Consider the following 26,323-nt stretch of genomic DNA (forward strand, 5'->3'; position numbering starts at 1 on the left):
CACCCTAAATTCAATGATCCCTTCATGAGGAACACTTTTTTTTTTTTTTCTTCTTCTTTTTTAGCTCGGGACTGGTGTGTGGTGCAGAGCTTTTTTAGGTGCAGCTCTGGGAGGGCAGAAGCTGAGGGGCAAGGAGGCTGAGGCAGGGACCTGGTGGGACAGGGCGGCGTGCTGGGACGTTCTTTGTGTGAGTGAGTGAGGCAGACCGCATGTGTGGGTTTATTTTTTCCTCTCATTCCTGGGGTCTGAATGGAAAGCACGTTGAGCTGTAATTAAGACATCTTGGAGGCGTACTTAACTTATGACGTGTTGCTTTTCTTTTCCTCTCGGTGAGAAAGTGGCTCTCTTTTCCCTGAATCAGGTCCTCTGCCACCCAGAGCCACAGAGACACTCGGGACATAGGCACACACACGCACACGCCAACTTAAGGTGAGCACCATAAACTTCCTCTGCACTTCGCTGTCCTGTTTCAAACTGTTGGAGAGTTCTGAGAGCATCTCGACTCGGGAGCTCCACACAAGGTAAAGAAATAATCAAACTTTGGGGAAAGGTTTTTGCTCCTTTATTGCTTTGAGTCAGATGGGGACGCAGTAAGCAACTATAGCATCAGCTGCAGGGCTGTACTGAAAGGACTTTCAAGCAATCTAGTTTGGCAGCTAAGGGGGGGAGAGGGTGAAAGACGAATTGAAACTGACTAAGTTCGGTGTGTTTAAGTGCTCTGTGTTACCAAAGGAGAGATCATATTGCAACTGCAGATTCAGTCTGAAATACAAAAGTTGTATACTTCTGCTCTACAGCTTCCTCCTGTGGGATTATACATTTCACAGAGATTTGTCTGTCTTGTAGGATTTCTCCTCCCTGTTAGATGCTTTTAGAAATTTTTAGAGTGCAAGAACAGGACGCTGAACTGAGCAAGAATTTCAAGGGCTGGAGGTGGATTTTATAAAGTGTAGACCTTCCATTTGGAAGGAAAACAGATTTGATAAAATGTGATTAATTACATGCTGAAGTTGTGTTTGTCTATTTATTTATTTATCAGAGAAAGCCTGAGCAACATTTGGCATAGGTTTCTGTATCTTGACTCATCTATATGGATTGGATGGCAGATCATTGTAAATGTGCAGCTATCTACAAGTTAGCTGGTCCATCACTATGATAACTTTATCATCTTACTGCCTGTTTGTTTGCTTCTTGGTCAGATACCTGTAAAGGTGTCAATCAAAATGTTTTTAATAGCATGACAGCTTGTGTGGCAAGTTTAGATGGAATGCATTAAATTAAGGAAGTTTATTGTTATCATTAGAAAGGGAGATCAATTACTGCTTGGATCTTTCAGGTCAGAATATATTACCATATATGTTGTGTGATGTCACAAATGGATATAACTTTTGCTGGAGGCTCTGGAAAACTGGCCATGTGCAGGAGAATCCACTATGTATTACTGACAGGGATTAGTTTGTGTTAATGATTATTTTAGGGCTTAAATATGGAAAAAATCCTACTGCTTTTATTTTATTTATTTATTTATTTATTTATTTTGGAGATGTGGGGGGATGTTAAGAAATATGTCAGCTGAAAATATAGGTGCAAGAAGTCCATGTAACTAATATACACCCTCCCGATAAACACTTTCTGAATATTGATCATACATAGAATGTAGAGAAATGCATCATAAACAGGAAAATTATTACCAGGTCCTCCTCCAGAGAGAACCAGGAGTCATCATTCTCACACCAATGGGTGTCACACAGAATACCAAATCCTTGTGCTACAAAGACGGCTCATGCTTCCTTGGTTTTTCATATCTAATGGTGGCAGATCTTCAACTCCTGTAGAGCATAGCTAAGTGGAGTCACTCTGAATGCGTAAGTTGAGAGCCTAACCTGTATGTACTTACTGTATTAAAGTTAGTAGCAAGCGCAGAAGCATTGAAAGAAGAAGTAAAAGCAGAAAGGAAGAGAAAGAAAAAGATTAATTTGTGATGCTTTTAAACACATCAGTTAAAGCAAAAAGAGAAAATTTATTTGCTAAAGAGCAGCTTGTCTTAGTTGAATAATAAAATTGTCAAGGTAATAATCAAAACGCTCCTGTTCTGCTCTGAAGATGTGCTGAAAGGCCAGTTTTCCTAATAACCTTCAAGAACATTCTAATGAGAAAGAGAAAAAACATCCGTGCCATTGTGAAGAAAAGTGTTATCTATAGCAGTGTCCTATTCAGAGATGTGACTGCCAGTGTAATTCACAACAAAGCACACTTTCCTTATGATCCTAATGTTCAGTTTCCTCTCATTTAGTAAGGCTAAAACAACTAGCAACTTCTAAAAAACAGGAAGAGTAATTATGGTAGTACAAAGGTTTGGGGTTGCAAGAGAGAGGCTTCAGAAAAGGGTGGTGACTTTCTCTGTCATGCTGCATTGCACCTTTCTTTTTACAGTTTGTGATAGGGCAAGAAAAAAATTTCATGCTGCACTGAGAGCTCATCAGTCTCTGATTTTATGCTGAAATGTGAGTAAATGAAATACTGTTGTTCAGTGTAGGTCACATTATGGAGCCAAAAGAACTGGTATCAATATTTAGTTAATCAAGGCAGTTAACCTCCCAGCCCCTCAGTAAAACTCAGGGAATAATATTGACCAACCTTAAAAAGTGATTGAGGATTTCAAAGGGTGAGTGACTTCATAATTACTTATATTTAAATGTACTGAAAGTTTTCCAGTTTTGTGCGAGGATTTAAAAGTGAGCATTGAAATTAAAAATTTCTGCGTTTCTTTTGCTGTTGCACTGAAGCAGTGTTTAAGCTACTCTTGGAATCTGAAATACTTTGCATTTCTGTGTTTCATTGTGAACCTGGCATTACTTAAAACTCCCTGAAAATGAAAAGTACAGTTTAGGGGGGAAAAAAAATCATTTTCATATTACAAGCTGCTGCTGTTGCTTGTAAGGAAGTATTAGACATTCTGTCTCCACTGTTAGTAACTGTAGGATTCAGTACTGTGCTTGAAAAGGTAGCTTGTAATTTGTAGGTTACAAAATGTTCTTTGGGGAAAAAAGTCTGAATATACTCAGGATTTCAATCAATAGCGTTTAAGGAGGATTAGAGGAAACAGCTGGCTAAACAAATATTAGGTGTAGAGTGGATGCAGTGGTATAAATTAATAATGCAGTTCTTTATCTGCTGTATGAATGGGAGGTTTTGTGGAGATAAGGCGACCTTAAGGCAGTCACTGTGTGCCACCTAGTGGATACTGAGAAGAGTTATTCCAAATGTGTATGTATTTTAATCCTGAACATCTGTAACTAATCCAGGTGCAATTTAATTCTAAGCAGTCCGTTTTATTCAGTTTTACCGTGAAGAGCTATCGGCTAACTTAGAAAAGGAAAGAAAAACACATTTTCAATAGTTTCTTTCTAAGTGCCTGCTATATCTGCTAAAATTCAGTTTGGGTTTTATTTAATGTAATTTGTCACTGGCATCTGTTTATGAAGAGTTGTTAAATCATTCAGTATTAAATATCTAAAAATTAACAGTCAGTTTGACATACTAGGCTGTTACTGAAGAAAACAAAGAGTTTTCTGTGCAAATATTGTGGCAGAATAATCTGTGTTTGGCAGTAAGGATTTCAGAACTCCTCCCAGAACTCTGTTATCATGGGGGATATGCTGTTGTTAAGCTTCCTCTTGTCTTGTTTCTGAATGTGTTGTCAATCATAGGCATGGACAAAGAAAATGTCAGATTATTTCTGATGCCCAATGAAAGGTCAAAACCTCTCTCCATCTTCTTTTCCTTTGCATGTCATTTATCTCCACCTTCTTTGGACCTCACACACACTTAGTGCTTGGAATATTAAAGAGGAAGGAAAATTGCTTTTTGGCCAACTGCACTATTTGTTCTGTTGCAGATGTTCAGGTGCTGTCAATAATATGATAATAATCATGACTCTAAAGAATCTGGTGAAATGACAAGATTTGAAGCAGGCATACATCAATCTGGATGTATTTTGTAACTGTTTATGTTATGTGACCAGCTTGTGTGCTCCGTCTTCATAGGGATTTGGGAAATTTCACCACCATCAAAGCTCCCACTACAGTCATCTCCCAGGCACCTAAAAGCAGTGAAACATCTATTGTTCTCATCTTACATTGTTCAAGTAAGTGCCACAATGGCTGCTGCAGCAAAGACGTATTGAAATAATTGGCGAAATGCAGCTCCTTGTGCTTCACTCCTTCCTGATTTTCATCACTGTCTGAACAGTAAATCAAATGGCAAGTCCACACTTAGCAGAACAAACAGTTTTCATGTCTTTCTCATTTACTTAGCTTTGAGAATGCTTTGTTTCAGTTGTTGTTTTCTTTCAATTAGTACAACAGAGCGGAAATCCTGAACATGATCAATGGCTCTGAAAACAAACATTTAAAAAATGCATTAAGAAATCTCAGAGCAGTAATCTGTATGAAGACTCCACTGGCTACTTTGAAAACATTTATCAAGAGTTAGGTGAAATAATGCTATAGGAGGCTGTTAGTATGATGCATGAGCTAATGGTGAAAGCAAAAAGGAGCTCCACGTTTCCATTAATCAGGCAAAATTTGCAAATGAAATCCTTGGAAGGTAAAATACCACAACAACAAATAGTCTAATTGATTGGGTGCCATGCTTCATAGGGTAGTTACCTGGTACTGTGAATCACAGGAGCTGCAACTGGGAACCAAACCCAGACAGTAGCGAAGGGACCATTGCAAGGCAGAAATCTCTCCCAGAACTGCATTTTCCACTAGAGTCATCGTCACGCCATAGTCCAATGCGTTTCCTAGAGCAGGACACATCAGATGCCATGCTGTGGTAGGATCAACATCATTAATTGTCTGGCATTATAGAAATGAAATCACAAGACCAGAAGAATGTGACTGGATATATGCCTCCTGCTTCAAAAAATGTCATCGTGGCATTTGTCTAGCAGCAGAAGGCCATTATCTTGAGACAGCTTTCCATTAATAATATTCCCTAATCACTTCAAATGCATACAGCTTACAAGGAACGTGCGGGCAACTGAGACGGGTTAGATTAGAAATGTGTGTGGAAGAAAACTAGGTAGTAGAAAACAAATTTTGTCTGGATGCCATGTCATCTGCATTGTATCAACAGATATTTCAGCGTTATGCTGTGAGGTAAACTGCCTTTGCATACAAATACCATCTCTTTATTTTTACTATTTTTTCCCGACAATGGCAGGTCGCTGATCATTTATAGTTCTTCACATGCAGGCTATTACCCTCCATAATTTAAGTACTGATGGTTCATTGTTCCTTTAGTAAGTGGCAATCGGTGCTTGGCACTTCTGTTTTAGAAGATCTTATATGCAAGGCATAGTACAGTACCACTGTGCTGTTAGATTCCGATCCAGCAAAACAATATATAAGCATATTTACATACATCAGTAATGCAATGGAAACTCAGATAGGGCTCAGTGAATGAAACTTTATCTTTTTTGGAGAATGGTGTCCCTAATTTCCAAATGGCCAGTAAAAAGGCAGTGCACGAAACTCCTGACCTGCAAATATGTTCATTATAAACTTAGGTACAGTAGGAAATTAATGCCCGTTCATCTGTTTACCAATATTTTAGAAAATATGTGCTTCACCTCAAAATGTCTGTGTCTTGGTTGTTTTGTTCTAGAAACATATTTTAAAACAAATGAAAAATGCAACTCTGAGGATTTAAAAATATACTATATATATATATATATATATATATACTTATATATATATAAAACATTAAGTATATACAGAAATACTGGTTAAAATGGAGAGAATTCACTGCAACGTTTCCTATTTTGTAATAGTCATATTTGTCCCAACCAAGTGATTTATAAGAATTATATCAGAGAAAAAGCTGTGTTACAAAGCTGTGTTACAGTAGGTGCTGTACTTTTTTTTTTTTTTTTCTGAAGTGGCTGTGATTAATATCTGCTACTACTTTGGCAGGTTTTAATGGTGCTGCCATCTTCTGCTGTGCCCTGCTTATTGCCTGAGCTGATTTACTCCTGTACACTCAAATATTGCTCTTGAAGTAATTAAGCTCTATGTTTTTTTATTTTGTGGGAGAAAAAAAAAAAAAGGAATTAATGTTCATACCTTTTATAACATTTATTTTCAGCTAAACTACGTTTGAGAATTTCCAAATGTCTGAAACAAAATGCTACATTTTGCCGAGCATTTGTAACGTATTTCTTTAATAGCATTGAGGGTGTTGTTCCAAATAAGTGTAAGTGAGAATCAGCAAGTTAGAGCAAGTCAGACATTAGGGCATGTTGTTGTTTCTGATAAGATGTTGCTGTATGCATTTGTTGATTATTTTTTTCTTACTTGAGCATATTTTCAGTGGTGTGCATGGTTACTGAAATGAAAGTTTTATTAATGAGGTGACTGTGTGTCTGGCTGTGCATGTGGTGGTATGTTTGGTCACATGTATCACATCTCATTATTTTGATGTCTTTTGGGGACTCGATGTTCATCTCTTGCAAGTCAAAAACTGATAGGACACAGTAAAGGTGTTGAACAAATATTTTCCAGATTTTGCCCATGTAAAACGGTAAATAAAGAGGATGTTAATTGAGCTGTTAATATTGATAAATGTAACTACTGCTTATTATGGCTTTAAATATTGATTATAACATTTGATAAGTCATTGTAACCTGTCTGAAAATCTATTTTCTCAAAAATAGTTGCAAATGAAAAAAGAAAAGAAAAAAGACTCAGAAGTCAGTAGATTTTTCTAAAGACTGTCAATACCTCTGAATGCCTGGGCAAGAAGCTTAACATTCAGAGTAGATCACTTGGTAAATGGTGCCTACCATGGTATATTTGTGTGACTGCTGGTTTGAGGTAATGTGGTCTTTGTGCTCAAAGCACATAGGGAGCACAAAGTAGGAGACAGAAACGCTACATGATGCAGAGGCTATGACTCTTTCAACACAGGCCCTCTGAGTCTGTAAATCAACATAAAAAGACTTGCACTCCAGATGTGTGTCGTGCTGGTCTTATGAAATACTAAAACAAAACAAAAAAACACAAAGAAGAGCAGGTATAAGCTGAATGTATTTATGGCAGCAAAAGGAACAGTGCATTTAAATAAGCAATGATACATCCTGGGAAATTGAGCAGGAAAACAAAAAAAGTAATTTTTCATCAATAATTTCTCAGAGTAAATGAAAATTATAATGAAACATCTGTTGATGTGCCTCAGAAGGATCTCTTTAATGTCACTGCCTAGTCTTTCAGGCAATGGGTTGTTGCATCTAGTTTCCAGGCGTTTCTTTTTTCCTCATGAGCAGCTAAGACAAGCAGGCAACTGTTAAATTTTCAAAAGCAAGCTCTGTATCTGACTGCATCTGCGTTGTAACGTACGTTCCGCTCTGATCAAAACAGACAACAAGAAAATCTTTCAAATCCATTAGGGCATTCCTCAGTAGGATGGGAGAATGTTAGTGGCATGTGTGACATCTTCATAAATAAAGCCAGGAAGGTACTGTCTTGATGAAACTTGTATGGCAGGTTTTCAAAACCAGTTAGAAAATCAATAGCTTGCTGTAAAAACAGAAGCACATACCAAATAGGATTTTGCCAAGGTTACTCAGTTTTGGTACTCTTCAGTATTTTTATCGGTTACCTGGATAAATTAACCTGGATAAGATAGAAAGCACACTGAAGTTTTTAGAGAACATAAAACTGGGAGAGCTTACTGTATTTTGGAAGCTATGCTTTGAATGGGTTTGCCTAACCGGAGGGAAGAAAAATAAAAAAAACCCTTTTCAGTAGACACCATGTGGTGAACTCGGCAGAAAGAAAACAATGTGCTAGACTGAATACAACTTAAGGTCCCATTTGAGCTTGTTCCCAGTGTCAGTCACTTCAACTTCAGAACTGTATAGACCAACTAATGAAAGTAATAAAGCAAACAAAAATGATAGTTTAGGTAACACAACTTGAAATAAAGACCAGAAAAGCCTCAACTAGTGAAGTCTAGGGTAAAGATGAATATACTGAAGGTGAGCCATAGTAAGCCTTTAAATTGTAAGAAGATGCTATGAAGATAATGTGAATAGTGACTTCCACTTATTATGTGTTGGACAACTTTTCCCTTGTTCTACTGTCTGGAAAAGATAGTTGTAAAAGTTACAGGTTGTTTCAGCCTCTGAACCTGCAGAAGAGTACTTAAGAAAATGAAAGGAAATTAATGATTTTTTGAAGCTGGTAGTACATGATAAAAGCGGTTTGTTCTTTAATGTAGCAGAGAAAAAAAAGACATTCTCACAACTGTGCATGACAGTACTCCATTAATTTACTTTGAATATCAAGTTGATTGAAACTTTAGGTTCACTGTATTTCAAGAAGTATGGAACAGCAAAATGTGCAAAAAAATGTCAATTGAATCATGAAATAATAGTTGCCTATCAGATACCACATTCACAGAAAACACTGTTAATGCTTATTTCCAGTTGATTATGAGTTTGAGCAAATCTATTTTTGCTATGACTTGCAGTATACAAAATAGTCATGTCAGGAAACAGACTTCCTTCTGTAGATCATGACAGTCACTTAGTCCTGTGGCAATGGCTGTTTTTTTAGCAGTCCCATTGTGTCTGCTTCAGAGAAATTTGTAAATACACTGTCTTTGTTCTCCACAGGAAAAGCAGAAGCAAGAATTTTCCTATTTTGCAGTTCAAGTTTGGTAAATTCAGTTACTGTTCATTGTACAATTAAATTTGAACAACAGGACAAATAGAATACTCTGTCAACAGCTGCATCTCTATTCTCATAGTTCTAGGATGCAGATGTTCTTTTTATGAAGGGATGATGTCTTGGAGGATCTTTACAAGTTTATAAGCTCTTCTCAGATTTTAGTAAGGACAATTTAGCTCTAAGAAAATGTATGTGGTTTTACCTCAAGGGAAATGTTCATATTTCTCTGTCATGGAAGTTTAAACGCAGTGTATGCCCTAGAAAGCATAACAGCAAATTCTGGTAATTCCTATAATATTTTGCAGGTTTCCTTTATTAGATCATCAGCTTTGAAATCATTGTATTAAATAAGAGTCTTGATTTACACAAAGAAAAACCTCTTTGACTTTTGTGTTTACAACACAGAGCTTAAGTATCAGCTCCTAAAGTGAATTAGAAGAGTCCTAACAACACAGATTGGTTGAAAAATTCTTTATATCAGTAGGCTTAGTGAGGCTGAAAGTGGCATTCTCATCTCTGAGGAAATGGACCCATACTGACGTATGAAGAAATTCTAATTCAATGTAAAAGAAACTGTGAGTGTGTCTGAACACTGGCACAGGTTGCCCAGTGAGGTTGTAGTGTCTCTGTACTGGAAGAGACTGGATTGGACCGGACAGTCTCCAGAGGCCTCAGCTATTCTGTGATTCCGTGATTCATGCTCTTACACTCAAATTCTTACTTGTTTGTGTATTATCTATATTCATGGTACAGATCTTAGCTATTTTTTGGCTTGATAATTAATTTACTGACTTCACTTAAAGTGAACTATGGATCTCTTGGCTGTTTGGATATGCAAAAAACACAGTAAGGAAAGAGAAGATGCTACAAAACACTGCATTTTCACTTGTCATTCAAGGAAACAGGAAGCAGAACAAAAGTAAATGGAGAGAAAGAGGAAAAAAAAAGTAAAATATTGCTTTACCTCAACTAGGAGTAGAGATGTGTATGGAAGAATCCCTCCCTTACGCTGTACGGTAACTACTGCTGTCAGATGTTGAACAACTCTGTTTTATCTGTGTTTAGCTGAATCTAGAGAAGGAAGCAAAGAAAGGCAATGTGCAGAAAGTATGAAGCTCATTTGCATTATGTTTCTCAGTTGGCACTTCTATATCCTGTCATGCAACCCTTAATTGCTCTTGGCTTTGACCTTTAATTCAATTCTCCAGCACTGAACTGATCAGCATCTCTAGATTGACTCAGGAAGCAATGAGTACTTCATGGTTGATTCAGTGCTAGAAGAGCCTTTTGAAGTGTTTATTCTCAAAACAACTTCAAATGTATTCCAAGTAGTGTATTGCATGGATAGTGAAGAATAAGCCAGCAGATTTTCCATGATTCTGACTTTCTTTTCTCTTCTGTATTAAAATGAGAGCTAAAGGTTCACAGACACAAAATTGACCTTTTGGGATAAATTTGTGTTTTCTGTATTCTTCTGATACAGTCATTTTCCTGCTGCAGGAATAATACTGTGATTACAAGTCAGGTAACTTAACTGAAAATCTAAAGACCAGCATCTTAATGTTCGTATCTCCCTGCAACTGAGACTGAGAATTTCTCAGTGTATAATGAAGTGCCCACAGAGGATTTGGAGGGAGTGCTTGTTGCCGTCTTCACTCCTAGCTGTGTAAGGGAGAGCTGTGGTTGATATACTAGCAGGAGAAATGTAATGCAGTATCAGTTTCAGATCCAGGCATCTGAAGACATATTAGATGTTATGTCTTATTTATTATGTGCAATGAGGAAGAAAAGATTACTTAGTAGTTAAGACTTTTTACTGTACATAAATTTTACTGCTTCTTGATATACGTATTTTCATCTCATTTAATTTTCTTTCTGACCTTGAATAAGCTGGGAGCTTCTTAGTGCCTCATATCACTGTAAAAATGGGTTGATAAAGCCTACCTTTTTTCACAGGGATTGTATGAATTCCTGTAGGTAACACAATCAGTTCATCTGATAGTATAGAGCCACCTTTAAAATATGGCCGTACAGCCAGTTCAGTCAAGCAATGCATAATGCTATGCCATATGGATTTCTTCCTGTAATACCATCCCAGAAAGTACTGGTATATATATGTATGCCTTTGTGTAAGCCAATGTAATCCTGGCTACCTCCAGTGACTTTGGGAGTGACTATAATGAAGGAACATCAGAGAAGATGTAGGGAAAGTACATGTAGGTCATGGATTGCTGTTCACATGGTACCATGTAATTATCTTTATGCTAAACTTCTGATTTCCAAGGTGTTTATGAGCATCTGTGCAACGCTGAGTAATAACAAGCTACGCACTGAGCTCAAAACAGCAATTTCTTTGGAAGCTGGAATAGCTCTGGTATTTATATAGCTTAAGGCTGCAATTTTTCTACTACAGCAGATAGCTTCTATTAGAAATAAAGAAGATATGGCTGCATGTTAAAGACTACAAGAAAGTAAGGAGATGTAAATGTGAATATAGGTACAGAAAATAATTTAGATTTGTGAAATACATGCAGCAATTAAAATTATATATGGCTAGATGCGATCATTTTAGCATCTTTTTCAGTACAGTGGAACTCTGTTTATTCACCCTAAAATAAATTACAAAGACACAAATAGAGTTCATAAAGTAGAAGGCAACCAACAATCTGGTCAGAATGCTTTGAGCAATGAGATTATTGTTCCATATAAAGAAGGCCAAGCACTTCTGGCTCATACTTTGTAGCAAATACCAGTTTAACTTTCCATTGTATACTTTTCCAAAGGTTAATACAGTTGTCTGAGAAATGGTAAATAATTACAGTAAAGATTGCGTATGATAATATCTTCTGGCTCATTGACTCAGAGACCAATAATACTGCTTTTTACTTTCTGACTTCATTATCCCTTTATTGTATATTCATTCTGAAATGATTAATTTATAAATTCATAAACTTCATGGGAATACTTTCAGCTATATCTTTTTCCATATTCAGAGCAGGTAAAATAATTTATTTTGAGGCCACAAACAGCATATGTTGTATCAATGTCTTGTATTCAATCCTAGCTCCTTAGGTTAAGCGACAGATTGCTATTGTCCTTACAGCTTTATTCTTCCAAGTGCTGAAGGAAGGACTGAGTTATTAGGGTGAATGATCTTTTCTATGTTAAAGATTCAAAGAGTGGCTAATTGTACTTGCAACCCAGAAGGCCAGCTGCATCCTGGGTTGTGTCAAAAGAGTGGTGCCCAGCAGGACAGGGGAGGTGGATTGTCCCTGTCTCCCCTGCCCTTGTGAGGCTCCATCTGGGGTACAGTTCACATCTGGGGTCTCCAGAACAAGAAAGATGTGGAAATTGGGTTCAGAGGAAGCCACAAAGATTATCAGAGGACTGGAGAGCATCTCTCCTGCAAAGGAAGGCTGAGGGTATGAGTTTGAGTTGTTCAGCCTGAGGAAAAGAAGGCTCTAGGGAGACATCACTGCAGTCTTCCAGTATGTAAGGGGGGCCTACAAGAAAGATGAGAAAGGACTCCATCAGGGAGTGTAGTGATAAGAGGAGAAAAAAAAAAAAAAAAAAAAAAAAGAAAGAAAAAGAAAATAGGAATGGCTTTAAACAGAAAGACAACAGATTTAGATTAGATAAAATAAAGAAATTCTTTACTCAGAAAATGATGAGGTGCTGGCATAGGCAGCCAAGAGAAGTTGTGAATACCCCATCCCTGGAGGCATTCAAGGCCAAATTGGTTGGGGCCCTGCACTGTATCATTTGGTGAGTGGCAGCCCTGCTTATGACAAGGGATTAGAGCTCCATGATCTTCAGTGTTCCTTCCAACCGAAGACACTGTATGATTTTAAACAAAGTATTTAATGAGCTGAAGATGTCAGGAATTTTAGAGAATTTAGGTTATATAACATAGGATATTCAGTTATGGCAGTTTGCATCTGGGAGAGGACATTTGTGACTATCCCCACTGTGAGTGGATATGATGCACACTGTGGCAGATTCAGGCAGGAATGGCTGAGCTGCATAGCTCAAGTTCATATTATATAGGCTTTCTTCACAACTGTGAAAAGTTTAGATCTTACTGCTTTTCATTGCTATATCATATATGGCATTATAGAGATAGCAACTAACATTAAGTCATTTGGTAAAGCTAGATATGAAATTAAAAATTATTTTTTTTTTTATTTTAAGTGAAAGCTTGAACTTGATGATCCTTGAGGTCTCTTCCAATCCAAGCCATTCTGTGATTATAATCTAGAAGAGGATAGTTTTGAAAGAAAGGGAAATAAAACTGCTTTTTATCAGCTCCACTTCTCTTGTGTGCAGAGAATACTGAATACTTCAATACATACAGATGGCAACATACTCCCTTTATAGTGCCTGTGCTATGACTGCATCTTGTGTTCTGCTTAGAAACACTGCTCAGTTACCTCGAGACCACAAGTAACATGCCATCAGGGACTGCTTTGATAGAAAATTGTCTCTAGCCATGATGTTGCCTCCGCTAACTTGCACTGCTGAAAACATTTATTCATTTCCTACCGTGTCACTGCAGTGAGCTGTGAATGACACGTGAAACTCATACCCTTGGCTTCAGTGACTGGTAAGTATTGGCAGTGTTGTTTAACTATTGCTCTTGCAGGCAAAAAAAACCAAACAATATTTGTCTTTGACAGTATCCATTACTCTCTTACTAACTCAGAAAAGTTGGAGCACTTTTTTCTGTTGGACAGCACAGTGAAAGAACTGCCTATGCAGATACTACTGCCTTCTCTTTATATCTGCAAAATGTTGAAAGCTAGCAGTCTGAAATACCTTGATGCAAGCTAGGAAGGTTTGCTTTACATTGTTTTCTTGTTGTTGTTGTTTGTGGTTGTCTTTTTTTTTCCCTTTTTTTCCATTTAGTAGTGTTGTTTTGTTTTGTCTTTTAGAACATCCAGAGGATCTAATTCTAAATGTTCTAGATAATACCAAGCAGTTTGATTTTTTTCCTCCATTTTCTTACCTGGAGGCAAAAATTCAAATGAAAGCACACTGGAAAACGGTTGCAAATTTTCACTGGGAGAAAGAAAGGCTTTGAAGAAAGCTAAAAAAAAATAAAAATAAAAATTACTTTGAATAAAATCAAATCAGCAGACAAAGAGGAGGTGCTTAATAAAAAAAAATGTTTGAAGTGAGCATGGAGGCTGAATATTCAGTTCATGGATACTGGACTGCAGTTCTGGATGTTCTTTTAGGATTTGCCATTGGTTATGCAGTGGTACAAGAAGAAATTCTATTTCTCAGTGAGAAATGCAGGGCCTTATCTGCAGACACCTTTTATTTCCTGCTTAGAAAATATTATTTAAAAGCTAATTAAACTTTGTTTAAAAGTTAAAAAAAATAGTAAATAAGAAATAGGAATGATGAAAAATTGTGAAGAAAGAAATCAGTTTAAGTCTAAAAATTGTTTTGGAATTCAGGGCACACAATTAAAGTCTATGTTGTAGGCAAGGTGCTATTCATAGCTTGTACATTCAGAGTTTACACTAGAAATGAGTTTATAGTGGAAAGTATGCTGGGTTGTGAGTGTGCCAGTGTCTTTTTTTTTTTCCAACAAAATCTAATTTGAGACATTTGAATAGAGGTGTTTGCAGTAAGGACTGGTGTTGAAGACTTTTTTCTTCTCATTACCAGTTTTAAATCCTAAGTGAAATATGTGTGCCAGTCCTTTTATAGTAAAAATGAAGGGGATTTCTCAGCTCTTAAATAGCATCTAGTAACAACAGACAGGGAGAAGACTGAGGTATGCAGTATCTTTTTTTGCCTCAGTCTTCACTAGTGATGGCCCTTGAGTGGATAGTTCAGAAGATGGGAGCTGGGGGATGTAAGCTCCTCCTGATGTAAGCAAAGATCAGGATTGTGACTACCTGAGGAATTAGAACATCCTTAATTCTGTGGGTCCTGATGAGATGCATCCCAGAGACCTGATGGAATTGGCTGATGTGTCACTTGGCCACTCTTGGTATTTGAAAAGTCATGGCAGTCAGATGCACCCATTTTTAAGACGAGTAGAAAGGATGATCCAGGGAGGTACTGACCTGTCAGCTTCCCCACTTTGCCAGGGGAAATCATAGAGCAGATCTTTCTGGAAGCTATGATAAAGTCCATGAAAGACAGGGAGGTGATATTGGATAATTATTGTGCCTTCAGCAAGAGCAAATCTTACCTGATTAACCTAGTGGCTTTTTATGATGGTGTAAATACCAGTTACAAGGAAAAGCCACTGATGTCATCTACCTGGACTTCAGTAAGGCCTTTGACATGTTCCCCCATACCATCCTTCTCTACAAATTGGAGAGCTATGGATCTTATGGGTAGACTGTTCAGTGCATGAGCAACTGGTTGTGAAATTGTACTCACAGAGAGCTGGTCAGTGTCTCAGATGGAGACCAGTGTCCCTCATGGGTCAGTATAGGGACTCATACTCTTCAGCATCTTAATCAGTGACCTTGACAGTGGGACTGAGTGCACCCTCTGCAGGTTTGCAGATGACACCAAACTGTGTGGTCCAGAGAGGTCTAGCCAGGCTGAGCAGTGGGCCCAGATGAACCTCATGAGCTTCAACAAAGCCAAATGCAAGGTACTACATGTGGATTGCAGAAATCCCTATTATTAATATAAGCTGGGGAACAAAAGGATTGAAGACAGCCCTGCCAAAAAGGATTTGGGGGTACTGGTAGATGGCAAACTGGACACGAGCTAACAGTGTGCCCTCACAGGCTGGAAAGCCAACCATATCCTGGGCTGCATCAAAAGAAGTGTGGCCAGCACGTCAAAGGAGGTGATCTGCCCCTCTGGTCTGTGCTGGTGAGGCCTCACCTGGACTTCTGCATCCAGATGTGTAGTCTGCAGTACAGAGCAACCTGATCTAGCTGTTCATTGCGAGGGAGTTGGACTGGATGACTTTTAAAGGTCTCTTCCAATTAAGATGATGATATGATTCTGTGATCTGTCTCTGCAGCCCTTGTTGTTCCAGTTGTGAAGTAGAGGCCATCCACAAACTCACATGGTAACTGTAAGGAATGTTGCTCAGCCATAGCGCATTTGTGGATCTTTCTTTAGTTTTTAGTTTTCTCATTTTACTCTCACTTCCAGGAGCTGCAGCCTTTTGCAGCCACTCTCTGTGCCTTGTGGTCTGTTGACTGGAAATTTGTGGATATAGACACTAGACTTTAGTAATCTCCTTCTGTTCCCTGAGTTGTTTAAACTGGGAACTTGCAGTTCTTCCTGCAGCCGAAGTCTAGACCAAAGCATGCTTTGCTCCTTATAGCACTGATACATTCAGCATTACAGTTGAGGAAGAGTTCAGGTGTTCCCTTGGATGACTCATGTAAAGCTCACCTAGAACTGAGGTTGTTCTCTCCTCCCCACACAATAGAAAGTATAACGTGTCTTAAATAGTATTCCCCTCAAGTACAATTGAGTTGCTGTGACTCCTTGAGAGCAAAGTGCCTCTGGCATCTCCTGGCAGGAACTGTTCCATCTTGGCACTGCAGAGATAGAGCTAAATGCAGCAAGTTAGTCTGTAAGTACCAGAAAAACAGCCCTTGCTCTACAGATATGTAAAACAGACTTAATCTTATAGATTACATATGTAAGCAACAGTATTCAAATACATTATTTCTATGCAGTGCAATCTATTAGAGTGTGTTAGAGGTGCAAATTTGTTCTACATTAAATGCAGGCTTTTTATCTGTGCTCTTCATTTGTCAGATTTAATTAGGCCAATGACCTGATTTCTTAGAGGTAGATTTCTACTGTCTACAACAGTTCTAGTGAAGGTAGACTATTAAAAAGTTCATTTGTTACGTTTGTGCTTTTCAGAAAAGTTCATTTTGAGACTCCTGGAAGTACTTATTAAACTGCAACCATTCTTCAAAAGTCAAAGTGATTTTATAAGGTTATTATGCTCTGTCAACCAGTTAAACCATGTTTTTTAATGTTCTTCTTGTTTCAGTGACATTTTCCTTAGTATTCTTAGCTACGATACTAGCAGTAACCCCTCAATTGACAAACTCCTTGCACTTTGGCTCTGCAGGCCCCATGCGAGTGTAAAATAGATGTCATACATGAAAAACACACTTTAATCAAATTAACCACTACACAGACATGAGGAAGCGTGGGAGTGGAAAGCTGTATCTGGAACCTGCTCAAATCCATCCTGACAGCTTCTGATCCCAGAAAGCATCAAGTTGACTGTACTTGAGTATGAGTGCACTTTCTTCTTGGGATCCCTTATAACCATAAGTAGTCATTCTTTTTCCAGAGTAGGCAATGTGCCATGATATTTCAAGAGTAAAAACAGGAGATGGAAATCTCTTTTCCTGCAGGTTTATTTTTGTGTGTTTTGTTTTGTTTTTTGGTAATTCCCCTCCTTGTCTCATGTAGTATCTCTCCAGAAAGAAGATGACAGAATTCCTCCGTGCTGGTTTAATTTACCAGCTTTTTTTGTGTGTGATCATATCAGCCAACATGTATCTTGTTTTACTGAAGATGTTCAATGACAGAAGTTTGAATGCTCATCTACCCACGTGTACCTGCACACATAGGTGTGCACATATGTATATAAATATATGTATATGGAGAAATGCGTATAAGCATTTAAACACATATATAATACAAATAGGTCACTCCTATAATGCCTTCTATTTATTTCCATGGAAACCACAACAAAGAGCATAACAACACAGTTTGGTTCAGCAAGCATCAGTAAATGTCACTGGGTGCCAGTTTCTCTGCAGGGAGGAGTTCAACCTTTGCTTCAGATGCACTTCCATGCCAGACAGCATTCTGTCAGACTGCTCCTCTGCTGCCATCTGCCACAGGGCAAGAAAATATAACAGGATATTTGCGAGAAGGTTCAGTCTGTACTTCCATATGACCAACATCTTCCTGCAAAGATTGTAACATGATTATATTCACCTCTGCCAAGAAAATAAAACAGGAGGCCTTGCTTTCAGAGCACCTCATGTCAGTCGTTGATGAAGTTGCACCAAAGAAAGAAGTTTCTGCTTTGGTGTGTACTTTGGTCACCAAACTGCCATTAATTACAATTTTGTAGCCTTTTTTTTTTTATTTTTTTTTTTTTTAGTTTTTTTCTTCTAAGCATGCCTAGTTGAGACCTACGACATGTGAGCACTGCTCTGCCTGTCTAGCTGAATCAACAAACCTTTTCTAGAGTAGATTCAATGCAATTAGGGATTAATGCAGCTCCCAGTCTCTTGTGGGCAGCCCTCAGGCTGGGAGGTGGAGCACTGCTGGGGATAGTGTTTGGGGATCTTCACAGGCATGGGTCTGGGTATTTGAAGCTTTTTTTACCCCCTGCTGTGTGGCTCTTTAGGAACCCTTCCCTAGCAAAACAGCCTCACAAATGGCATTCGTACTGTCAGCCCGGACATCTGGATGTGAGTCTGTGCATTTGGCCTCTGAGAAAGGAATGAAACTGTGCTGACCCCACAAGTCAGGCAGCAATGGTATGTGAGAGACACTGGAGCAGGCTCCCATGTCCTGTGAGCTCTGCAGTTTTTGAAGCTTGGGAAGTTTGTACAAGTTGCTGGGATGAAATCTGAGAAAAAAAGAGGACAGAATCTTAGTTTATGTCATAGTTTTTAGTTCACAATACAAAATGGACGTTAAGGCCCTTGGAAGCATCCATAGAAGCAGACCAAAGCTGTTGAACAGCCTGGTAGTACATGTGATAGAGAAATTACAATTACTCCATAATACAGTTTGGAGTGTCTGAGAAGAGGCAAGCACAGACTTTCCAGGTCAGCCCTCTGTAGAGCCTCCTGTTTGCTTTTCTTCCCCGTGGGGCAAGGGAGGCTAACTGCAACGACCCTGCCATTAGCACACCAAAAGGAAAAGCCATCTTTTTTAGGCAACACTGATCAGAAACCCTTTCAGCATTGTTTCATGTCGTGTTCAGTTCTTCACTTCAGGCTGTGGTTCTCACATCCGCACTTGCAATGAGTAGAGCTTGCAGTGGAAATTTTTCTGTTGTCTTCACAAGTGGTCTGTCACTGTATTCTCTAGGACAAATACCCGTGAAGCTTTAACTGAAAAAAAGAGCTTAAGAAGGGCTATAGTACATCAGGACAAAAATTTAACCGTACTTCGTGTCCAAGGATCATCTGCAGTAATTGCTTAAGGAAATAACAGATAGTAAAATAAATAAATGAATAAATGAAATGGCAGGAGTAATGCAGTCCTTCTCTGTCTCACCTTTCCTACATCTCAGGTTGCACGAGTACAAGATCCTAGTGGGAGATCCCTATCTGTAGCCTGTCACTGTTCTTTCCATCCCTCAGGGTGTGACAACCCACCTTGATAAGTCATGCTTCACTTGAAAGTGTGAATGTGGTTTGGGTAACACTGGAGGGCTTTCAGAGCCTCTGCAAATGCGATTTGAGACCTAGAGTTTACCACTGTGGAGCTGAAATAGCCTGCATAATGCAGAGGACGTTATAGGACAAATGAAAGCCCTGCTTTTGCTGTGGATGTCTGTAGCAATGCTGACTCTTAACAATTAACTCATTTGAGCCACATTTACTAAACATATCAGTCCTATCTCCTTATTTATATTATATATTATTTATTTATTATATATTATATAATAATATAATAATATTATAATATATATTATTATAATATATATTATATTATATTTATTTATTTAAACTTCCTAACCTACTTTGGTATCTTCAAAACCCCCATTCAGCCTACTGGTAATGCCAGTATTCTTGCTATTGGCTAAGTAAGGATATTGCTTTGTCTGGCACAATCCAAATCAATACAGTTTCTTTGTTGAAAGAGTTTTCTAATTCAAAGATTGTCAAGAAAATCTGTTATGGGGTCTTATATATTTCTTTTCTCCACCTCTCCCCAGCCCCCCTATGAAAGCTACACAGGTTTAATTTAGCTGAGGAACTGATCAAAAAGCAGCATATATTGCCTGTGCTCAAACTAAATGTCAGGACAGTGCAATTAAAAACTGCATTGATTTTTTGAGATCTGTTTTATGCGATACTCCAGTGAACTGAAATGCATCCTCAGGCTTTTTATTCTCTGTATCTCTGTGTGAACTAAACCCACCTATGCTATCTGTGGATTTCCACACATTCTTTTTCTTAATATGTGCTTATGTGGTTACTTAATTTTGTTATGCAGGCTGTAGATTATCCAGTCACATCTTCCTTCATCTGAATACATCTGAAACTAAAATATGATGTACTTTGTTCTTGTAATAGATATGTGAAACTGCATGCTCTGCAAACTGTTTTGCTTACACGACTACGGTGAATTTTATCTACCAGGATATGTTCTGCCTTATGATTCTATTAGATGGTTGCATATTGTTCAGTTAATTCTGCGTTGTGTCACTCTGAAAGTAATGCCTCCTATTTTTTTTTTTCCATGGAAAATGTAACAAAGAGCACAATGACACTACTTGTTAGAGCAAATGATCAGCTACAAAGCACTGTTTTTCAGCAGTCACCACAATGAGCTCCGCATTTTCATTAGCAATGAACAAGAACCTGCATGCCATGCTCTTAACAATCTGTGCTATCAGAGGTGACCCACTGTCTCTGTCACTTTGCTGGAGTGCACTACCCACAGGCTCACTGTGCTCACATCCACTGGTTGATCTCCATAAACATTCAGCAGATGTCAGTGAGGGGTCCGTGAGTGCTGCTTTTTTCTGCATGGAGGAGCTCAGTGACACACCTTTGTTCCATGTGCACTAATATGTCAGACTCTGCTTTGTTGGACTGCCCCTCCGCTGCTGTCTGTCACACTGCAACAAGACTTATATTGACATTTTCTGATATTTAGTCAGATGGTTACAACTTAGTTCCTCATCGGAATATTAAACCAAGACTGTTTGGAGGAGCTCAAGAGTTCATGGTTGTTGGTTGTTGGTTTGTATCTTTTTCTTTCCCATTGTGTTTTGATTCACAGTATGTTTTGAAATATTGTGTTTGCTTCCTCAGTGTAATATCCTGTGCCATTCTTCTGAGTGGCACAGAGTGGAAATGGAGCTGTTATTTTCCTTTATATTTACATCAATGAAAATCTCAAAAGCATTGTAAAGAATCATTCTGGAAAGGCTGCATTGCCCTCTATACCATTTTTTGAATAAACCTCACAGTGGACACAGCCAAGCCTGCCATGTGACTGAGCACTGCAAAAGTCAGGCCATTAAGCCAGCCATGTGTGTCCTCAGTTCATTTACAGATATTAAATGTTCTATATCAAGGCTAACAGCACTGACAGATAAAGCACAGAGTCTACTTAAGAAGTTACTGGAGTGACATACCAGGTCTGACCATTAAAAACTGTTTTGAGAAGTCTTTCATAAGAAAGAAAAGGATGGGAAAGGCTTTTTGTACTGAGAGCATGCTCATATTGAGTGTAAAGTGTTAGAAAGCTCTGCTTGAGTATAGCAGACCATGTCTTTAGTAATGCAGTCAGAAGAGTTTGGGCCTGCCATAGACAGAAAAACTTTTCTGCCTGTTATAGGATTATTATGCTATAGTTGAGGCCTTTCCAAAAACTTGGGGCTAGAAGTACAAAGGGATCAATCACCCTGTACCATAACACATTCCTCTTTGGTCAGAGTTCCTCTTCATCCCAGGAAGTCAGAATCACAGAATGTCTTTGGTTGGAAGGGACCTTAAAGCTTACTCATCTCCCACCCCCTGCCTTGGGCTGGTTGCTCCCCTCCAGCTCAGGCTGCCCAGGGCCCCACCAACCTGGCCCTGAGTATCTCCAGGGGTGGGGCACACACAGCTCTGTGGGCAGCTGTGCCAGGGCCTTACTGCCCTCTAAGTAGAGTCCTCATAGAGCACACCAATTCCACCTTAAGGCTAGCTGCATTTTTTACCTCACTCGTGAGATAGGAAGGTCTTTAGGAAGACCATGAAAATTTTATATAGCATAAAATTATTTATTTTCCAGTTTGAGCTTATTTATGGCCCCGCATGTTCTGTACCTAAATTATAGCTGAAATAATGTTCTTTTTCTTCTCCGGCATTTACCCTGTGATATATTTATAGGCAGCAATTAGCTCTTTGCTCAGCTGTGTTTTGCCAGGCCAACAAGGACAAGCTCTTTTAGCCTCCTCCATAAAGAATGGTTTCCCTTTCCTTTGCTCACTCCAGCAAACCCTCATCTCACTGTGCCCTGTATTAAGGCATCGCCAGTGGCTTGGAATTAAGGAGGAAATTGCCAGGGAGATGTTGATACAAAGTGCTTGTTCCAGCTCACTCTGCATTCTGTTGCCAAAAACGGCAGTGTCAATCATGGCCCTTGGAAAGACCACCTAGAATAGTGTCACTCATGAATTACAGTGCTGGGTATCCACTTATGCCAGTTCACTAAGTGAAATGCACCATGTAAACAGCTTCAGTCCTGGTGATGCCTTGCAGCAAAATTTCTAGATTTATCGAATGATTTGTCCTTTCATTCCCCACTCCAGTAAACATTTCTAATTTTTTTCTGCCATAAGCTTAGTTTCAAGCACGGATCTGCATCCATTATTTGGCAGCATCTGTAAGTCCTAGATAGACAGTCTGGAGCATGGAATATTCAATAATTTTTGGCATCTTTCTGACACCTGACATTCCCACTATTGCTGATCACTTTGTAAGCAGAAATATAAAAAGTGTGTGTTTGTGTAATAATGAAGCAACACTGTTTAGCAGTGAGGTTAAAATATGTTGCCTTTATTTAGATATTGTCCCACAAACATCCACGAGCTTGGAAATGTTCACTGCTTGTTTTCCACTGAATTTAACTTCTTGGGAAGTTAACTAAATATTTGATTCTATCTTTTCCAGCATTTCTCAATATTCTTAAGACCCTGCATTGTAAAAAGTACTTAAGAAAGCAGCGGGAAGCATGGTAGAGGTAGACCTCTGCATGTTTGTATATCTGTGCTAAGCTATCATTTGATGTTTAATAATGTGAAAGTGTACAGTGTCTGGAAGTGGTTATGAAGAAGTCCTTTTCTCCTCTAGATATATCAGTGAAGTAAGGTGTGAGGGTCCCTCTGAATGTCACTAGACTGTCTTACACAGTGCCCTCTGTGCAGCACAGTGCTGTCACAGAGTGACAGAGTGGGTACAGACAAAGGATAGCCAGCTCCCCCACCACCTCCATGCCTCTCAGTGCCTTTCCAAAGGGCTGGAGGGAGCAAAGATGAACTCCTGCTCCCCAGGGCTTGAACTTTTGCCCTAGCCTCTAGACCTTCATCCTCCATAGATTTACTGATCTCTGCAGATAGAATGTTTTGCCATTGGTTGCTGATTAATTCAATTAAATAAATGTTGAAACAATCATGCTTTTACAACTGATCCCCATATGTGTTTGATATGGCTGCACCCACTTCTATGCCTTTGTGACTGAATATCCAAAGGAAACATGAGAATCCTTGCAGTGAGAAGCAGATGTTTGATGTTTTTTGTTGATTTTTTTTTTCTGTTGCAAAATTAAATTGTCTTAGAAGCAGTGATTTGGTGGATACTTTTTCTATCAACACATAACAGCAATGAAAAAAGCATGCAGTGTACTGTATCACTCTTGCTATTTCTCTAGAAAAGTGAATGACTTGTTAAAGTCATTTTGAAAGACTCGAAGTGCAGACAGCATGATTTTTGGACCACAGGAAAGAGGGGGGACAGGACCAAGTACTCACAGTCAGATGGAGAAGAGGCCACTTTATGCACTGCATCAGGATCCTTGCCAGAAATGGCGAGCTGCTGGTAATTCCATACAGCAGGCTGGCACTGGGCCTGTGCTCATCAAGTCTGGCACTGCATCTGTTCTCTAATATAGCAGGATTCTTCAAGGATCTGAAAGCACCACTAATGTTTTTAATTTTAATGTGGCTGGGACAGTCAGATTAGCTGGGGAAAAAAGAATGAGAACTTCATCAAATTAATTACGGGATGGTCAGAATAGAGATGTACCTCCTGCAGGTAAAACAGATGGAATCTCACCTACTTGCATATCTCAAGGTATTATCATTATCACGGTCTGATTCCTGGCTTTACCATTCCAGTAGCTTTCATATTTCCCAAGCAGAATGTTTAATCTTAAATTTTAAGATGTGATCAGATAATTTATCTTGAGTGATTTGTAAAGAAGTGTAAGTGAGTCTAGGAAGCTTCTGTCTCCAAGACACCAATTCTACAAGTAGGATGATGTGTGCTTTTTCTAAGCTTCTCTTCGTTTCCTTCCTTTTTGGTATATTTGGAAGAAAGGAAATTTCTTATGAGAGTTGAGGTTTGTTTTGTTTTAATATGTAAAAGCAGTTTTTCTATGTAGTTTACACCTGTACTTGGTGGAGAAGAGTTGGGTATTGCCATTGCCAAGAAAACTTGGGTATTGCCAATAAATCTCCTCGGTCTGCTTTTAAATACCAGCAGTTTTGAGAAGGCTTAGAGCACAAAAGCAGTCTCAGGGGAGATGTGGCATGAGCTGTCAGATGGATGAGCAAGCATCCACCACAGAAAACAAGGAAATTAATCTAGTACCTTAAATAACTTACTTTATGTTATCCTGACTCCTGCATCTGGCAGATCTTAGTGGTTAGGCAACAATCAGTACTCCTGCTCTGATGTATAATACTGTGAACATGACCAATGGAAACTGAAGTCCCAAAGCTCCCCTATTCAAATGTCCTAATTTAATGATAATTAGTTAAACTCCACAATACCCATTTACTTGAATGCCTTTTCTCTCTCACACACACACGCATGCAAACAAACAAACAAAAAGCTTTCTGTGTCAAGAAAATGTAAAAAACCCTGTGTTCTGACAGACTCTGTAGAATGGCCCAAAACATGCAGTTTAAATCTACCACGGCAAGCTTAGATATTGAAAGGTAGCTAAAATTTTCAAAAACAAAAATTAATCATATTATTATTATAATTATCATATTAGCAGTAATTGTTATAAACAGATTTTTAAAAAATGATTTGTAGGGACCTGTTTATTGATATTTCACTTATGAGATTTTCTTCAGTGATTGAAAGGAGATAGACATCTTGTATTCATTAATCCTCTAGAGGAAGGGAGCACTAGAAACCTCAGTCATAAATCCAAGCACCCTAAAAAGTACTGGCAGAACTGGATACATGAATATGATGAAACTAGAGATGCAGGAAAATGATGAGTTCAGCTTTGGGTCCCTCACTACAAGAAAGACATGGAGGCCCTGGAGTGTGACCAGAGAAGGGCAGTGAACCTGGACTGCAAGTTTTAAGAGGAGTGACTGAGGAAACTGGGATTGTTTGGTGTGGAGAAGATGCTCAGGGGAGACCTTGCCACTCATGACAACTCCCTGCAAGGAGGCTGTGACATTGTGGGGGGTGGCCTCTTCTCCCAGTGAAGAATGATAGGACTAGAGAGAATGGCCTTAAGTTGTACCAGGGAAGGTTCAAATTATTCACGAATAATTCAGGTTCACAATGTTCAGGATATCAGGAAGAACAACTTCTTGGAAAAAGTGGTGAGGCTTTGGAACAGGTTGCTTAGGGAAGTGGAGTCACTGTCCCTGGAAGCGTTAAAGAAAAGGGTAGATGTAGTAGTTAGGGGCATGGTTTCATGGGCAGTATTGGAGGTAGGTAGGTGGATGGACTAGATGAACTTAGAGGTCTTTTCCAACCTTAATGATTCTATGATTCTGTGATTCAATCTAGATGGAGAGCCAGCTGCATTAGCTCGATTGCATACATTCTTTGAAAACCAGTGGCATGTGGAGATTGCAAACAAGTGAATCCACTTTACAAAGCAGAGTTCCTTTTCTATAGTGTTGCACTGTGTTATCAAAAAAACATGCCATCACCCTTATTTCAAGTGAAAACATCCAGAATCCTGCACTCAAGACATTTTTGTATACTCCATTACAAAAAAATAGTAAAGAAGCCTACTTGTAGCAAATGACCTGAATTCCATAAATGATAGATGTTGTGGCACATTTGCTTCATCCATTCTTGCATTAAGGCTAGAGTATCAAATTTTCTGTTCTTAAGGTCAGACTGCACGACCTTGGCTATACTGGGAATCATGTCCAAAGTACTGTTACCATTGTTATCCTGTGTTTCTGGAACACGTTTCATTTCTAATACATGAGAGACACTTCAAAGACTGCAAAGATATTCTCTTTCTCCTTGCAAGCAATTTATCAGCATTCTTCCCAGGGAATTAATAGACTCTAGGGGATTCCAGATGTCTTTGAATGGTCATGCTGCTTTTTTTCACTGAAATACTCTGCCTATGGTTAGGATAGCACCATGGCAACTTGTTATCCAGACATTGACCGTCTGGCACTTTAGGTGGCCCCTATTTATACAGTCTCATATTTTTCCAAATTGCTTTAACTAATGAAGGTGGAGGTCAAGGAAATCTTGCTCTAATTCATGATAATAGACAATATAATTGTTATCTTTCTCGTGCCATTAATTGTTGCTTCCTTTTGCCACTGCATCAATGAAATTTCATTTGTGTGAGCAGCTTAACTTGGAGAGCAGTCTACTGAA

General features: G+C 38.7%; 1 protein-coding gene across 4 annotated transcripts in view; it reads left to right on the forward strand.

Moving 5' to 3' along the window:
• The first annotated feature begins 375 nt into the window (after positions 1-375).
• HAPLN1 (hyaluronan and proteoglycan link protein 1) overlaps positions 376-26,323 on the forward strand; it is a 95,082-nt gene continuing 69,134 nt past the window's right edge. The window contains exons 1-2 of one of the 4 annotated variants that reach the window (XM_085528744.1): positions 376-521; positions 4,047-4,147. In XM_085528744.1, the coding sequence (XP_085384870.1) occupies position 4,147 (1 nt within the window). In that variant the 5' untranslated portion in view covers positions 376-521; positions 4,047-4,146. The remainder of the gene's footprint in view (positions 522-4,046; positions 4,148-26,323) is intronic. The other 3 variants (XM_085528743.1, XM_032441294.2, XM_032441296.2) reach the window with 3 other exon arrangements.

The sequence above is a fragment of the Coturnix japonica genome, chromosome Z (genome assembly GCF_054131305.1).
Source record: "Coturnix japonica strain WE chromosome Z, WE-NBRP24, whole genome shotgun sequence".
NCBI classification, from domain to species: Eukaryota; Metazoa; Chordata; class Aves; order Galliformes; family Phasianidae; genus Coturnix; species Coturnix japonica.